This window comes from Cladophialophora psammophila (genome assembly GCF_000585535.1).
Source record: "Cladophialophora psammophila CBS 110553 chromosome Unknown aczJe-supercont1.4, whole genome shotgun sequence".
In the NCBI taxonomy this organism is placed as follows: Eukaryota; Fungi; Ascomycota; class Eurotiomycetes; order Chaetothyriales; family Herpotrichiellaceae; genus Cladophialophora; species Cladophialophora psammophila.
In genome coordinates, this window is record NW_006912925.1 from 589,237 (window position 1) to 605,140 (window position 15,904).

The 15,904-nt window shown below is 52.4% G+C and overlaps 4 protein-coding genes across 4 annotated transcripts; all 4 read right to left on the bottom strand.

Annotated features, from left to right (window-relative positions):
• Positions 1 to 142: 142 nt before the first annotated feature.
• A1O5_03131 (uncharacterized protein) lies at positions 143 to 2,233 on the bottom strand (the record flags this gene model as incomplete). The annotated part of the gene is made up of 1 exon (XM_007743744.1): positions 143 to 2,233. The coding sequence occupies one exon, from the start codon at positions 2,231 to 2,233 to the stop codon at positions 143 to 145; it is 2,091 nt and encodes a 696-aa protein (XP_007741934.1).
• Positions 2,234 to 2,598: 365 nt separating this feature from the next.
• On the bottom strand, positions 2,599 to 3,750 carry A1O5_03132 (glycosylphosphatidylinositol transamidase; the record flags this gene model as incomplete). Its single annotated transcript, XM_007743745.1, has 5 exons — positions 2,599 to 2,831; positions 2,903 to 3,024; positions 3,103 to 3,168; positions 3,222 to 3,303; positions 3,390 to 3,750. 5 exons carry the CDS (start codon positions 3,748 to 3,750, stop codon positions 2,599 to 2,601), a joined length of 864 nt encoding a protein of 287 aa, XP_007741935.1.
• Positions 3,751 to 6,763: 3,013 nt separating this feature from the next.
• On the bottom strand, positions 6,764 to 8,757 carry A1O5_03133 (uncharacterized protein; the record flags this gene model as incomplete). Its single annotated transcript, XM_007743746.1, has 4 exons — positions 6,764 to 7,318; positions 7,387 to 7,704; positions 7,792 to 8,462; positions 8,514 to 8,757. The coding sequence occupies 4 exons, from the start codon at positions 8,755 to 8,757 to the stop codon at positions 6,764 to 6,766; spliced, it is 1,788 nt and encodes a 595-aa protein (XP_007741936.1).
• Positions 8,758 to 12,807: 4,050 nt separating this feature from the next.
• On the bottom strand, positions 12,808 to 14,745 carry A1O5_03134 (uncharacterized protein; the record flags this gene model as incomplete). The annotated part of the gene is made up of 2 exons (XM_007743747.1): positions 12,808 to 13,932; positions 14,017 to 14,745. The coding sequence occupies 2 exons, from the start codon at positions 14,743 to 14,745 to the stop codon at positions 12,808 to 12,810; spliced, it is 1,854 nt and encodes a 617-aa protein (XP_007741937.1).
• Positions 14,746 to 15,904: the final 1,159 nt, after the last annotated feature.

Sequence of the window (15,904 nt, forward strand, 5' to 3'; positions counted from 1 at the left end):
TGACAGCTTCAGGTCTTGAGCATGATGAGCCGGGGAAGTGGATGTCGAAAGGTGCAATTGCGGAGATTTTGTCGCTTTCGGAGCAGGGCTCCTTCAACTGGGCATCCTTTCGCCTGGACCTGCTTTTCTGATGCCTGCCGAGTCACGACAGCCCTTTTGATGAAGCTTTCTTCCTCATGTCTTGCGGACTTTTGGCCGTCTCCGTTGTCGCGAACCAAGAGCTGGCCACCAAAGTCGCACCCACAACCCACGCTGGCAGCCAAATACACATGACGCCAACGGGAACCCCCCAACTACCCCAGATATTCCAACCTAGAGCAAGCCGTTGTAGCCACTCGACTAGAGCATCATCTCGTCCCAAGACAAAGACGCCATATGCGCCCAATCCTGTTGCTAAGCCCATTGGGCTCATGATGACAAGTATCAGATATTGAAGTAATCCCAGTCCTGGCCTGGAGCGAGTCCTGCCCACAAAGGCCAACGGTATGCAAAGAATACCAAGAAACATGCTGAGACTGAAATTCAGTGTCGCTAGGACTGTCAGGAAGAGGCCAAGTAATAAAAGGCTGAGCGACTTGATTAGGACGTATTGCTCGTTCGTGGGCGCGGAAAGGGCAGGTAACGTGGTGTTGTTTGGCATTTCCGCAAGCGCTGATGCCAGAACTATTGGGAGCACCAGAAGAGCAATCGTTATGAGGAAAAATGTCGAGGACATGGCCTTGAGGCTCAGTGAAGTAAGGAGGTATAGCGGGATGAGAGACGCTAAGTGTAGCGCTGTTATGAAGGCGATTGGGAGGACGAGCTGCCTGTCGACTGGTTTGAATTCGATCTTTGGCATGGGCCCTTTCGACAATGGAATTTGCTGTCTCGAAACGCCAGTCTTCTCTGTTGACCCATTTTCCACCTTGCCAACCGCTGGGCCTTCGTCTTTCTCGGCGACGTGGTAACCACTCAATACCCAAAGGTAGATTGCCATAATCGTATAAGCAGCAGCCATGATCATGGCACCTGGGAGATAAGTGCCAATGCTGACGAACCGATTTGACTGCATCAATAGATAGAAGAAGAAGCTCTGATGCAGTTTCTCGAGCAGATTATTGAGACTTCGGCAGATGCTTTCAATGGTTCTTCCAAACGCCATCTCATCCTGCCAGCCTTCTTTCGTTGCTGTCAAGGTGATAGCATCGATATGGTAAGTCATGAAGGTGGAATGGGGACCGGTTGCGTGGCCGAGGGCTTGAGAGGACATTCCACGGATGAGTGTTTGAAGGCGCACAGGGTAGGCACTGTATTGCTCGTGCTTGCTGTAGGTGTGTTGAAATTGGATAGACGTGCTAATACCCATCTGGCCCGATGCAATAGACACGGCGGTGTTGAAGAGATCGAGATTAGGGAGTGCGCCGTTGATACCATCGTATGCGATGTGAAAGTTCTCGAAGCGATGTTCAAAGGGGTAATCGATGCAAACAGCGGCCTGAAGTGCACCAGATTTCAACGACAGGTCTTGCACCTTGTATGGATCATGAGTGGAATGGTACGCATCAATCCATGCTTGAGGCCCTGCAGTACTGTCCGGGGTGACCAGAAATATAATGTCCTTTGACCAGAGTGACCAGCGCTTGAAATAACGCGACAGGGAAATGAGGAGCGGCACACCATTGATGTTTGGGACCCGGTCGATGTTCTTGAGCGGTGCAACAAGCACGATTGCTTCGGTTCCATCTCCGCGAGGGGCGTGCAGAACGGCATAGACGTTCTCGCCTTCGTAAAGTTGACCGGACGAGATGTAAGAGTACCGTTGCCTTGCGGTCCTCAAGCCAGCATTCTGAAAGAGTTCTTCGATCTTGTCACTTGTCCTATCTTCTCCGGTTCTCTGCTCGGTTCTTCCCAGCGTCTCGTTGCCCGCCGATATCGAGGCATCTCCCAGGACCGTAGCCAGCTCTTGTCGATATGCGCGAAAAACATTCTGTTCGCTACCGCCGAAGTAAGTGTGGACCTGACCGGGAAGAAGCGCATTTTCTGAGATGTAAGTTTGCCGAGAGTATTCTTGCAACGGTAAGGGCAGAATCCACGCAATGCCAACGAGCATACAGAGCAGCGACAAATACGGGGGGATTCGAAGTAGTCGGGGGTCGTCCTTGCGGAGACTGGAGATGAGGTTTCCTAGCGACCCAGTTCTTAGTTTGTTGCGGATTGCTGGACACCTGACGGCAGACTTACGTATGAGGCCCATTCTGACCTTGCTCGGCTCATCCAAGGCTTCACCGCAAGGCCTCCGTGCACATTGAGACTCAGGACGAATCTACTCAAGGGGAATCTGGACACTTTCGACTTCTCAAGATGCCGAAGATTAGCCGCTGAATGAATTCCGAGGACGCTTACAGGGTACTTTTCAGGACGGCAGGGAAATACTCTGTACACATCTTGTCTTCATTAAACCATTGGCAAATATGGCTACTAGTACATCGAGCAACATGTCTATGGACGTGACCCTCCATTTATCCAATTCAGGATCGATCCAACCGTCCAAGGTCCTGCACGCTTGATCCAACACAGTTTTCGAGAGGCTGAGCCCGTCCAAAACTACCTGTTAGATGGTCATGGCCCAAGCCTTTGTCCATCACTATTAGTGCCCATCCAACCGAGTCCTATCGGACTCATATGAACTTCCGTTCCACTAGCTGAACTCGTGGGAAGAACGCCATAGCGTCCATAGGTCTTTTGATCCACAGACACATAGTGTGGTAATCGTCCAAGCAGATTGAGTTTGCCTTCGATCCAGCGAAGGACTTTCTCCGGAGGTGCGAGGAAACGAATATAGCCCAGACCCCCTATTTCGATAGCAGTTAGACTCTGACGCTCTGGCAGCAAGGGGAAGGTCCAAGGATATAAAAACACGCACATAGATATCCGGTTATACACCCACTGAGGTGCCCAAGAAAGGAAGCACTGGGGATCAGTATGGAGGTAACAACCAATATCACCAGTGGCGATATCCAAGTCGGGATCTTTTGGTCTGCGATCCTGTTGGCCAGATGGTCAGCAGCTTGTGGCAAAACTGGACACTTCCCGGTGTTACGAGGGAACCCGACAAGGACGTACTCCAGATATGGATTTGTCCGATAGGTTTTGATTGCTTCGGCAGCAAGAAGGAGGAATACCCATATGCTGGTCGCCCATGTCAGCCTGTCTCGTTCGCCGCATTGTATGGCTTTCCGTACCTCGCCCCAAGGACTGGCGTATTGTCTCTGAGGATGACACCGTCCAACAATAGATATAATACTGCAGGTATTTGTCCCAGTGCTGTCATATCAATTAGTAGCCACTCTTCTCATCGAAACCGAGCCATCCGCGTTCTATCCCCTTCACATAATTCACGTGAGACTTACGGCCCATAAATAAGGCAATGCTGTTCAACGTGCCAAACTCAGCCTCGAACCTCTCTAGCAAGGGCATCAGGCAAATGGTATTGATCAACATGTGCCAGAACCCCGTGTGTATCAAGACAAAGGTGTTCAGCCTGTACAGGCTACCGAGGTTGATTTCCCTGGGTTCCAATGAGCCCCATTTGATCACACTCCACACGGTCTGCAGTTCGAGCAGCCAGAACGCTACTATGGCGAGGAGGATCAGGCGGGTAAAGAGAGGGAGACGTAGAATGTAGGATCGTATCCGCGATGGCTGGATCAATCGGGTTGGGAGAGGGAGACTGTTGGTCGTTATTCGAGGCATCGCTCGAGGTGCGGTCATTCTGGCGCGAAGCGGAGGAAGATGGGCAATTCAATGCTTTGTCAGAGGCTGGACTTGACGGAAGACGTGCAGCGCATGGGGTTCGTATGAACTTGAAGTCTTCAACATGTAGAAGGACAGATACAGTTGCTGTCGTACGCCATGACTCTGGGAGATACACTGTAAGACTAGGCAAAGTGAGGTGTCTCGTGCCAAAGGATCAATCGACAAATCTGTGTGGGAGATTTTTGGAGTCACCAGAGTTGCTGGAGAGTGAAAGTGGTTGATTAGCGGGCGCCAGCTGCGGAGAAATTGCAGGTCGATCCTGCTGAAATTAGTGGCCATTGCGGCCACTACAAGAGCCTAGTGACCTCTAGTCAACTGCTGGCAGCTACTGGGCATTAGGCCTTTACTCTTGTCTCGGCCTCTTATCAAATACTTCGTCTCAATTTCTCTGGTTCCAGCACTCCAGCACGTACAATAGGAGAAGACCTGTCCACGCATTTCTCTATCCCCTACATACCTAGTAGGCCATCTCCATCCCACTCAATACGACGCCGAAGATGTTTGAGCTTCAAAGCAGAAATTGAACCTACAGCTGGCTGCCTCACCCTCACTTAATCACCACGTCTGCTACTGCTCAGCCCTCTCAAACCCGTGTTCTTTCGGTGACCAGGCTAGAAGCATTCCCATATGGTTTGGATGAACACGAGCCCCTCATGTGATATTGCCCGTCAAGTCCAACAACACTGCTGATACCACGCCAAGGTCCCATCCGTACATGTGGAGAATCCTTTGTGCTGGAGACTTTGTCAGAGGCAGATGGTCAAATGTCATCAGCGCCAATATGGAGGTGTGGTGCTAAGTTGGACCACGGCTTCAACGCCTCCATTGTGAGTTTGCCGGTCTTTCGTTTAGCAAGCTCTTGTTTGCTTAGACACGGGCATCTTGAACTGCGAGCCCATATATGCTAAGTGTTCATCGAGGGTCGGCGTCGCTTGACAGGCTGATTGATGGTTTGCTGTTCATGTTGAGTCTGTCCCATAAGACTCGTCACCATGTGTCCTCGGACATATCATCCAGCACTCACAGAAGTCCGTAGAAAAGCTGTTTCGGCTTGGGTGCCTCGGAAATTCTCAGGTGTCCTCAGATTTATCCCATGCTCAAGTGCAGCCTCAGAAAGTGAGGGATATATACCCCTCGAGCAGGAGGCCTCTGAAAATGGCTGTGTGGCTTGTCTGTTGGCTTAATCCATGTCACCATTTCCCGGTGCGGGTTTCCCTTTATGAATTTCCTTTATAATGTTAGGCCGTGGCATGGATCGAGATGCGACGTCTTGGAGCATCGACTCATGAAGTATAGCAGAAGTGGAGAGTCCCCGAGTGGACTGTCAACAAGCGCAAGGCTGTCTGTTCCTTTTCATCATTTCCTATTCGGGAATACTCGGACGCAACATAAACAAAGGATGTCATGCGGAGAACGCCTCTTGGCCTGGACGTGCTTGGTGCTGGCGAGTTCGTTGGCTCTACTGGGTATTAAGTCAGGGGCTGCATGAGACAAAAGAACTGAACGGCAAGCGGGTAGGAGATACTGACATGTTACAATCGCACGATACACCTGATTCTCCCTCGCCAGCGAACTAATCTCAAGCCGGAAATTCATACTTGAGGGTCTGGCGCTCGATTTCCATTGCAGGTGTTCGCCCTGCAGCCAATCAATTCAACGCCGTCAAAAAGAATTGCTATGTAGACCCGCATTAGGAAATGACAAGATGTTCAGCTCTGCAAATCGATACAAGTTCAAGTGTTCTCCCACCACAATCTGCTCTCACCCTGTCTCTCGAGCTCCTCCCTTTCGACGCACTTTCGTTGAGAAAAGTAAGTGCACCAGCTGGGAGAAGAACTTTCGTCAGAATAGGAACCAGCAAAGAGTGGGTTGTCGCCGACTGATAAAAGCGCCCTTTGTCTAGCCGGTTCAAAGTATTTCACCACATTGTCGGCCTTTGAGCCTACAAGCAGAGCATGACATACCCCTCAACAAGTGCACATGGCGGATCTCAAGCTCCTCCTACGCAATGGGGGCGGCAAATCGCGCTTTGCAAAGCACTACGATCCTGCAAATCCGCAACCGAGCTAAAAACCTCGATGACCTCGACTGAGAACCTTGTAGTAAAAGAGGCAGTGACAAGGGACCACGAATTTGGTCATTCCCGAGCACAGATGACTCAACTGCTGGGGAATGAGTATAGTTTCTTTGCTTCGTAAGTCATGCTCCCTGGAAGGGCGTTCAAGGTTGTCTCTGATGGATGGACGAACGAAACAGTCCAAGTGTACCAAATGAAAAAGACGCCGAATTCTTCCATTCCACCAGTTCAAAAACCTGTAGTTGCGAATATCTTATTGATTAGTTTCCGAGGCAGGGGTGTCCCCACTGCCGCTTTGAACAATAACCAGCTAAGCTAAGCTATATACTAGAGAGGTAGCTGTGGTGGTAATAATTCTATGAGTTTGGTTTGGTTTGGTTTGGGGGGTATCACTTTGATGATGAATGGATGCGCGGGACGCCTATGTATGGCAGTAGTGCAGTTGCAGTGCAGTTGCAAAGTAGTGATAGCAGAATGTGAACTGGCGTTGGCGGCGTCTCTGCAAAAAGGGGGTATCGTCGCGTTTTGAAAAAGCAGATAATAATGAGGATGATGATGTTCCTGCCTCCTTGCGTTGCTTTCCTCTTCGTCTTCGTCTTCCTCATTAGGTATCCCTCCAAAAATCAGGGCCGTGGTGTCGTAAATTATCGTATAGCAGGGGTATCGTCTTCCGCGTGGCAAAGCCACTGGTGCTTGATGCGAGGAGCCGTCCAGCAGGTTTAAGGATCGTAAGAAGCTGTATAACGTAAATGCATCGGCGGTTCCGGTGCAGTGTGTGATCGAACTTTGTTCGATTCCTTCGAGATATTTTTGTTTGGGTCGAAATTCGGTGCACGGCTTCGATTGACACAGTCAACCCAAGAAAGCGCCGAACAGAACGTGATTCGACCCTCAAAATCTCGGAGCCGCGCCCTTGTTTTCCCTCCTCATGGCCCAGCCCTTGAGTGATAGCACCACAATCTCATAGGCCATGATGAACGCCGTCAACCCGCAGGTGACGGTGAGCACAAACATAGCCATCAGACCTGTCGTCTCCATGTAGTGGATGATGTCTCGGGCACTGGCCATGAAGATGAATCCACCACTGATCAAGCAGAAGGATGCAACCAATTCGGTGGGGGGACGGGTAGGGTAGATTGACTTAGGTGGGGAGAGGAACATAATTATGTATGTGAGCATTCGAGCGACACCGAAGCCGACCAGCAGCGTGCCCCATTGTGAGTGTACTTTGGTCGAAACCATCGAGTCCTGGTGGTGCGAGGACATCATGACTCCGAGGAGGATGATGACCAATGCAGGCATAGGGTTGAGAGATGTGGTGTATTGCTTGGGCGTCTCGCGCAATTCCAGAGCCTCGTTGGGATGCACCTCCGTTCGGGCAGGCATGTTGTCGACAACAGTATTCAGGCATCGTCGCACGATGCTGGACTCGACGAGCATGCCACACTGGGGAAATGGTTTAGCCGGCCGTCCCGGGGGGGAAATCAGTGGAGTCGGGAACACGGGGGACTCACCATTCCACCGCCAAAGAACATGATAGTGATGGAGACATGCTCCAGATCTTGCGCCGTCCACTGGCCGCCCCAGGCAGCCAGGTGCTCCAGGAAGACATTGGTTGCGCCATACAGCCAAATGACAAAGGATTCTGTGAATTCAGCCGAGGGGATTTTGGCCTTCCATTGGCCGACTTCGCTGCGGGTCGGCTTCAGATTCCAAGCCCAGCCCAGATCGGCGAAGCAACCCATCCATCGCCCTAGCGTGAGCAATCCGTACCAGAAGAAAATTCCTCCCTTGATAAAGTGGGCAAGGCCCGTGAAGACGTTGTTGGCTCTCTATCCAGACTTGGTCAGTCGCTGTCGGGCTCTCAAACGGCCAACTGCGCCCTTCAGGGGAAAAGGCGCAGTTAGGGAAACACTCACAAAAAGGCCACAGTAGGTGACGAATCCAGTCACCAAAGCGATGAAACCGAGGACCAGAATCAGTCTGTCAACCACATTGTACACAATCTCGATGACTCGCAAGATCTGAGCCGAGACAAGGTTGGGGAGTCGGGCGGACAGGTATTTGTCGATGAAGCTGATGGGCAACCAGCGGGATTGCTGGCTAGGCTGCTGCGGCAGCTGCACGTCTTCGTCATCTTCCGACTCTGGCACGGCTTCAGGCTTCTCAAAATCGTCAAAGGTATCCCGTCGGCCCACAACCGTTGGAGAAACGTCCCGGCTGTGCAGAGTCGACGAAGTGTCGGTGCCTTGGCCACTGTCACCGGACCAGCGGTAAGGATTATAGGGCGGCCGCCCGTTATGCTGGGCCATGTTCTCAACCGACACTGGGAGGAACGCCGCCCTCTCACCGGCCGGAGCTGGGGCTTGCTTGCCTCTCCGAGAGTAGGCGAACAACAGGCTCGCAATGACCTGAGCGGTCATGATCCAGGTTGCGATCCAGCCAATTCTGTGGTGCGCATTGTGCACGTACAGATCTGGAGTGTTGATGTTGTACACAATCCCGAACAACAGTCCCAGACCGTTTACCAGCAGGAAGAGGAACTGAACCGGAAGGGCGAGTTTCGATCGAGCGATGCTAAAAATGGAAGCTACTGCGGTTAGGATCTATACCGTCTAGCACATTGCCGTCGCCGACTCACCGACTGGAAGAATGAAAAACCATGCTAACACCATTAGGACCACATGCGCCAATATCATGTTCTGGTGCTGGCCCAGGCCGGCATAGCTGGGCATGTCATACGGATTGGCATCTCCCGTATCGTTCTGAGGAGCCTCCGGGTTCTTCATGTCCATGTCATGGTGCTCCTCATCGTGACCATGAGCCAGTGTAAGTGAGGTGAGTTGAAGCAGCGCCGCTGCAATGGTCCATCTGGACAGACCCATTCGGCTCACTGTGTCGGGCTGTCTTCTTCAACACTCCTTCTGTTACAGCGACGCCCACCTGGCTCAAAGCTTGGTTCGTTCACAAAGTGAAGGGCGGGGTGAGAGGTCAATTGAGTGGTAGGACGGAATGCGACGGAGGCGGAAGAGGGTGTCACAGCGAGGTAGCGGACAGTGAGGACGGTCGTCTTGAAGGGGGGAGCGAAGAGGGATCAAGTGTACACACAAGGGCAGGGCGAGGGTTCACAAAACGACAGGAGCTTCGGTATAGAGAGAGATCGAAACACAGGCTTCCACATGCAGCGGTCACGGGAGATTATTAAAGAGACGAGGGCATTTCTTGGGGACGTTGGAGCGAGTCATCGGAAAAGGGCTTGCGCAGTGCGCACAGGTTTGCGTACCAGGACGGGGACGAATAGGTCAGCAGAGCAAAAGCTTCTGCAGCATGGAGCATGGCATCAATTGCTGGCATCAGTTGGACGCATCTTGGGGGAGTGGTGGCCGGATTTCTCGGATGCGCGAAAGAGTGGTGCTGGTGATGGGTATTGTAGCTCGCAGCCCACCTTTTGCTCTTGGCCCTTTCTTATCGCCGGCCGGAGGAAAATCGAACGAGGCGTTCAAGAGTTGACAAGGCCCGCAGGTGCAGTAGCTCCAAAGGCCCTGGGCGGCAGTGGGCGCTCTTGACCTCAGCGGCGTGGCCATTGGCGGCTGCCCGGAACGGCCACAGCAGCTATTAAGAGCCCACAAGAGCCCAAAAGAGCCCAAAAGAGCCCAAAAGCGCCCAACCAGGGCTAATAGGCCCAAGCCAGGCCTCGTTGTTTATTATCCTCAGGCAGAGCAGTTGCTGCCTAGCTGCCGAGCAGCCAGGCAGAGAGGTCCGTCAGATCACGAGCATCCTCATCATCTCGCTCGCGAAACCACTTCGCTTACTCTCGAGCCCAGCCTCCTGCGAAGAAGTGCGTTTATGGGGCATGCCACTGAGATCCAAGCAGAGAGCTCCTGGTCCAAGCTCACAATAGGGCTGTTTGTTGTGCTCTCTCTCTCTCTCTCCCTCTCTCTCCGCAACGCCATACTCAACACAGTACTGAGCATTGTCCAAGGAGCTCAAATTGCCTCAGTTCTGGGGTGGCAACCCCCACCAGGAAGCATATTTCCCGTTTAGCCTCCGCCGTCTGCGCCTACGGATACCTGCTGACAAAAGAGCGACTGGATCGGAGTCGTTTCCAGAGCCGCCATCAGGGCGGAGAGAGAATCCTTTCCTGTCGTACTCGCAAGCTCGGTCCTTGTACCAAGTGCGCAAGTACGAGGTACAGGATCAACCTATTGCCGTGTGAGATTCTGTCATGACGCTTTCGTTGATCTCATCAGTGTCTATATTTGATCAGAGACTCCATTCTCTTCAACCTCTTACGAGCATCATCGTCGTCGAGGTCGTCCGTGCTCCTTCAAATGATGTCACTTATTTGGTAGCTTGGTAGAGTTTTGAGGTGAATGAAGGCGCCTTCCGAGCCATTCCGTGGCCCCAGTTTGCGTACTGGGTACTTGTCAAAGGATCTGGTGACGGAGACACTGGTCTCGTCGTCAGGCACTGGTCTCATTCGATTCGTGGGGTGTGAAGAGACCTTGGGTGTGGAACGGAGGATGCCGACTGCGAACCGGGCGAGTGGTCAGAGAGTGTGGTGTGAGATGTGGTCTATGACTGGTCTACCGAGGGACTGAGATCGCGATCGTGAGATTTGGATACTCGTCTCAAACGGCAAACAGATTGCAATGGGTGACAGGCGGAGGAGCGGTGACTCAGTGGACGGACGGCCTTCTCAGACGAGGAAGCTGACAGGTGCGAAAAGCAGTGGCTGGAGACGCAGCATTGTCCTGGGTTGGTCCAGAGAATAATACGAGGCACGAGGCACGAGGGAACTGCCTCCCTGCTTGCCAAACCCACCTTGTGCGGCCGCTGCTTTGGTCATGGCCATTTCAGGCAAGCCAGCCTTGCCCTTGACATGCATGGTCTGCTTGCACTTATACAGCACTACCTCGTACTTGGTACTAGCATTGCCCTTTCCGCCTTCCTTATGATGTTCAATGCTTTTTCCGCTCTCCTCTCATTACCCACGACCTACCCACACCCACCAAAGCTGACCGCGGATTTCCCAACACCTCCCCCCCGTCGATTGGAAATGTCGGATCGGGATTCTCTCCCCTCCTCTCGCTTATGCCTCTCATTCCTGTTCCTGTCCCTTTCTGCTGACTTCCATGAGACGCCCCCATTCTTTCGTGCCTTTCCTCCCGCGCTCCTCTCCTCTCCATCTTCACCCTTCTCAACCAATCGCTGCTATCACGCCACTTCCTAACTGGATGGTTGCCCTTAACCAGTCATCGGTCTCATCGAGACGGCCGCTCTAACCTGATATAGAAAATATAACTCTCCCTTCCGGGGATTTATCTGCTCTATGGAGTCGTTTGGTTCGATAATCCAGCAACCTGAAACGCCCAAAGCCAGGCAATGGTCTGCCTATCTCCTTAGAGGCATCGGGATATTGTCAACATCCTCTGTTTTCAATCAAATCTGTTCGTTTGTGGGACTGAGCTCGACGTACCGACTAGAACTCGCCGAGTCGGTCACCAATGAGTCTACCTACCTGGACGAGCATTTACCAGTCGCAGAAGAAATACCCTAGGAAAAGTTTGACCTGCTATCTTCCCCATTATCGAATCAAGACCTTGACCCACTTGTTCACTACTGCAATGCGCTTCAAAGAAAGCTTCGATGATCGGTTGAGGGAAGACTCCACCTCTTCAAGTAATGGAAATGGCGACTTTTCTTTTCGGCCGACTCGTCTGCCCGAGGCCCCGAGCCTTGTATGGATTTGCAGTGCCGTCTAACCCGCTAGTTCGTCTTGCTCGTCCTCACTATCCCTTGGCCATGGCTGGCAACCAGTTGTCGTGCATCCAATGCATTTAGAGCACATTTTCTGAGCGTCAATCAATGTGTGAAACGCCGTTCTTCACACCCCGACACCCTGGCCCCTTTCCCCTCCGTCCAAACCACCTGCTGGTGCTGCGTGCTCGGACATGATCGCACCGCTGACTCGTGTGGTGGCCTGGCTATACCTGCAAGTGGTCACAAGGACGCCATCATGTCGATCCCGCATTGGTTCCTGCTTGTGCGCTACGACTGACCGCCTTGCACAATTGTTTTATGCACATCATGGATCGCTGATCTTCTCTAGTCATTCGCATCAAAACATGCCGTGGAACCTAACTGTAGTCGCAAAGGCAACCGTTCACAGCTTCACAACATGCCGTGATTAATACTGGATGATGATAAGGGGAGTCTGTCCCTCGGTGCCTTATCGTGGAGAAGCATATCCTCACAACGATCGAGATATGGTCTCTTCAGCGCAACGAGTGCCGCTATTTATCCGTGCAGCAATTCTATCGAATCATAGGGAGCCTCCCCGACCGTATCACGAGTCTCGTATAGGCGCATCTCTGACACCGAAAGGGCGTACTCGCCTAATATGCTGGCAATAAGCAAACATGAACACGCCCCTCATATGGGGATCGTTCCAATGACTGTCCAAGTAGTACGAGCGATGTACGAAGCTCCCCCTTCCAATGGCAGGGTGGTGCTGCGGTGTGTCCACAGCAAGGCTCGATGCACAATCTGTCCCCAAAAGAGGCTAAGGAGAAATAGGGGCCGTGGAAATAGCGATCATCCCCTGACGGGCTCTTTCGACGCGGATTGACTCCCTAACTGACTGGCAGGGACAAGTCAACGATTGTCGTTTCGCAAATTCAATGAAGAGAGACAGCTGGTGCAGAACTGTAATGTATATTCTACACAGGCTCTATTCAAGTGGTCACCACAACACTCCCCTGTTTTATTGCTATGTTAACTTCATGGTTTCATATCCAAGCCGACTGACGCCCAACCCAGTCTGTGAGCCCGGAACCAAGCACGCCACACGCCACAAACCACAAACCACAAATACGCACAAACACGCGCACGCGCACACACACACGCCTCGTTGCTGCTGGGCGGCGCCTCAATCAGACCTTCTCGAGGCTGCGCAAGCTGTAGAACAGGAGGTAGGCCTCCTGCCTCAAGACGTCCTCGGTGGTGGTCGCGCTGACGATCTCGTCATCGAAGCGGAACCACTTGTTGTCCTGCCGACAAAAGGCAAAGTAGTGGCCGTTCTGGGCATGCTCGCCTTGGTGCACCACCACGCAGTCGAGGTCGTATATGAACTCGCTCTCTTTCCTTGCACCCCCTCTGGTGGAAGTAGAGGTAGAGGCCGAGGCGGACGTATTCTTGCTGCTCTCCTTCTCCTTCTCCTTCTTGTCAGCCTCGCCGCCGGCGTCCTTCTTCTCTTTCTTTACAGCCGCGGCGGCTGCGGCTCCACCATCTCTAGCAGGCGGCCGCGTCGTGTACGGCGCCATGTCAAGGTGCAAGCCAAAGTCGATCTTGCCTTCGTATTTCTCGGGCCCGAACACGCCGCTTGCAATCTGCTTCATGCCGAACCTCTTGACGTGCACGCACAGGATGGCGGGTAGCTTCCGGATGCGCGTCTGCTTTGAGGCCGACCGCCGCGTGTTGCATTTGTTGCATCTGTATTGCTCTGGCGATAGGGGCTCGGGGGCGGTGAATGCACGCAGGCAGTCTTGGATGGTCGGGATGGTGATTTTGAGGTCCGCGGCCTTGTCCCTTTGGGACGACGGCTTGTTGGTGTTGGTGCTATTGTTGCTGTCGCCTTTCCTGGCGTCTTTCTCGTCCTTGCCATTTTGCTTATCGTCTTTGCTCCCCTCGTTGCTAGCACCACTGGCCTCTTTATCTTTCGCACCCCCGGCCTCTTTCGCAGCTCCGGCATCCTTCGCCCCCTTCTTCCTTTTCTTCAACTGTTTCTGGAAATCTAGTGAAATGCTCGAGAACTCGTCTTCTCTGCTCGACACAGTGTGGCACGTATCACAAGTGATCTGGCTATTGTAGCGCCCGTAGAAGACCTTGTGGAAAAAACATACACATTGTTTGTCCAGCGTTGCAATCCCGTTGGCCTGGTTGGCGGCCTGGGATTTGTTTTCGGAAGAGGGGACGTATTGAGCGACTCCCTCATGGAGGCGGTCAATGATGCAGATAAACCACTCTTGGGCATCTTGCTGGCCTTTGCCAGACATTTGCTGTGTGTAGAATCAGCATCAAAATTCTCCGAAGAGCAAAGGGGGAAAAGGATGTAATGGAAAATAGGAGGGACAGCAACGTACCGGAATATTCTTCCATGATGCGAACAAAAGATTGACGGCGTGAGCAGGAAGAGGCTGATCCACCATAGTAACATCAGAGAAAAGCTCCGTCATGCCACAGGCGACGCAACTCTTCTGCTCCTTGATCTGGGAGCCTACTGCAGACCCGTCATCATCGTCGTCGTCGTCGGAATCGTTCTTGTCCTTCTTGTCGGGCTCTTTGGAGATCGGACAGGTGTGCGTCGGATGGCCCATTCCCAAGAAATAGCTGGCCAGCAGCGAATTGTGCACCATCATCTGCAGCACAGCGTTCATATAGCACGTCTCCCCCAAGTTGAACAGGCCACGAACACCGGTCCTGCCGCACGGTCGTTGCGAGGTGTTTGCTGTCAGATACGAGTCGTCTTCCCCATCGTTGGATTCTGCAAGTTTGCGTTTCACCCCGTTGACCCTGCTACTGATGGCGCTGCTTTTGGCGCTGCTGACTAACAAGGCTGGATCGTATACCAGGTCGTTACAGTGACCACAGTAGACAGACTTGTGGGAGACGGCGAACCCATGCTGGGACTTGGAGAAGTGCTTGTCCAGCATCGTGAAGCTGCCTGAGAAAGAGCATGAGACGCACGAGTATGTTGCAAAGTCCGGGTCAAGGTGGTTGTTGCTGCTGTCACGAAAGGCGCTGATTTTGCCGGCGACGTCACTGTCGAGGTGCTCACAGCCCGCTGTGGGCATACGTTGAGCTAGAGCCATGATTCTTGAGTAGACGTTTCGAAGGTTAAGATGGATAACTGGCAGCGCGTGGACGAGGAAAGTGTATATAAAAGTGGATTGTCCAGGACTTGTCGAGTTCAGGAGAAATCAGAAGTGGCAATGTTTGAACTGGCAAACAATCCACAACGAGGTTGCCCTTTGTCCCTGAATACTCCTCAATGGCTGTCAGCAGTGATTATAACATTTTCCCATTCATGAATACAAGGACAATAGAGACTGGTGCTATTGTGGTTTGAGGTGGCGGCAGAAAATCAAGCAACATTTTGCGTGTTGGAATTGATTAATTTTGCGCTGTCCGCAGCTAATGCTCCACACTACAATTACGGTGGGCCGATTCATCTGGCACGTGTCGCAGCCTTGCATATCAAGGTCTAGACCCCTTCTGACCCTTTTCACCCTTCGAGACCTTTGTAACTCCCCATGGTGTCGTCTGCCACAGCATCTACTCAGTGACGTGGCTGGAGATGGCTTCCATCCCATCTCATCGGAATTCTTCGTCTTCCCTGTCGGTTTGGGTTGTTCAATTTGCATGTCACGTCGACCAAAAATACAAAAGACCGTGTTAAGTGTCGCTGTTTAACTAGCTCTGAGCCTCCTGTCGACCTCCAGTCTTTCATCGGGGGCCAACTCCCTCTCCACTACCTTTGTGCACTGATCGACTACCTTCCTCAAGGGTAAGAAAAGACTACTCGGGGAAGTCTTCGAACGTGACGTCGATCTCATCATCATCCCACATCGCATCTTCAACCTTCGAGACCAGTTCAATGAGCTTATATGCCCACGAGTAAGACTGCTCGGGCCTTTGTGGCGACAAGGGATCGCCGTAGTCATTAGTGTATTGAACCGCCGACATGAAGTTGAATAGCCTCGCACACCCTCGGACAATAGACTGTGCCCGGTTATATGCCGCAGTGGCTTTTTCTCGGTAACCCTCATACAATGCCGGGTTACGCACAGCTTCCTCTTTTTGAGCCTCCTCCAAGTCTCCAGAGTCCGTCCTGCCCGTCTCCAACGTCTCCAGAAGACCCGTGACCCGAGTGCGGATCTTGCGGCCCAAAGTCTAACCCGACACTGTGACACGAAGTATGTTGAGAATGAAATTCCCAAATTTGTCATTGTACGTGTCATTATAACGAAC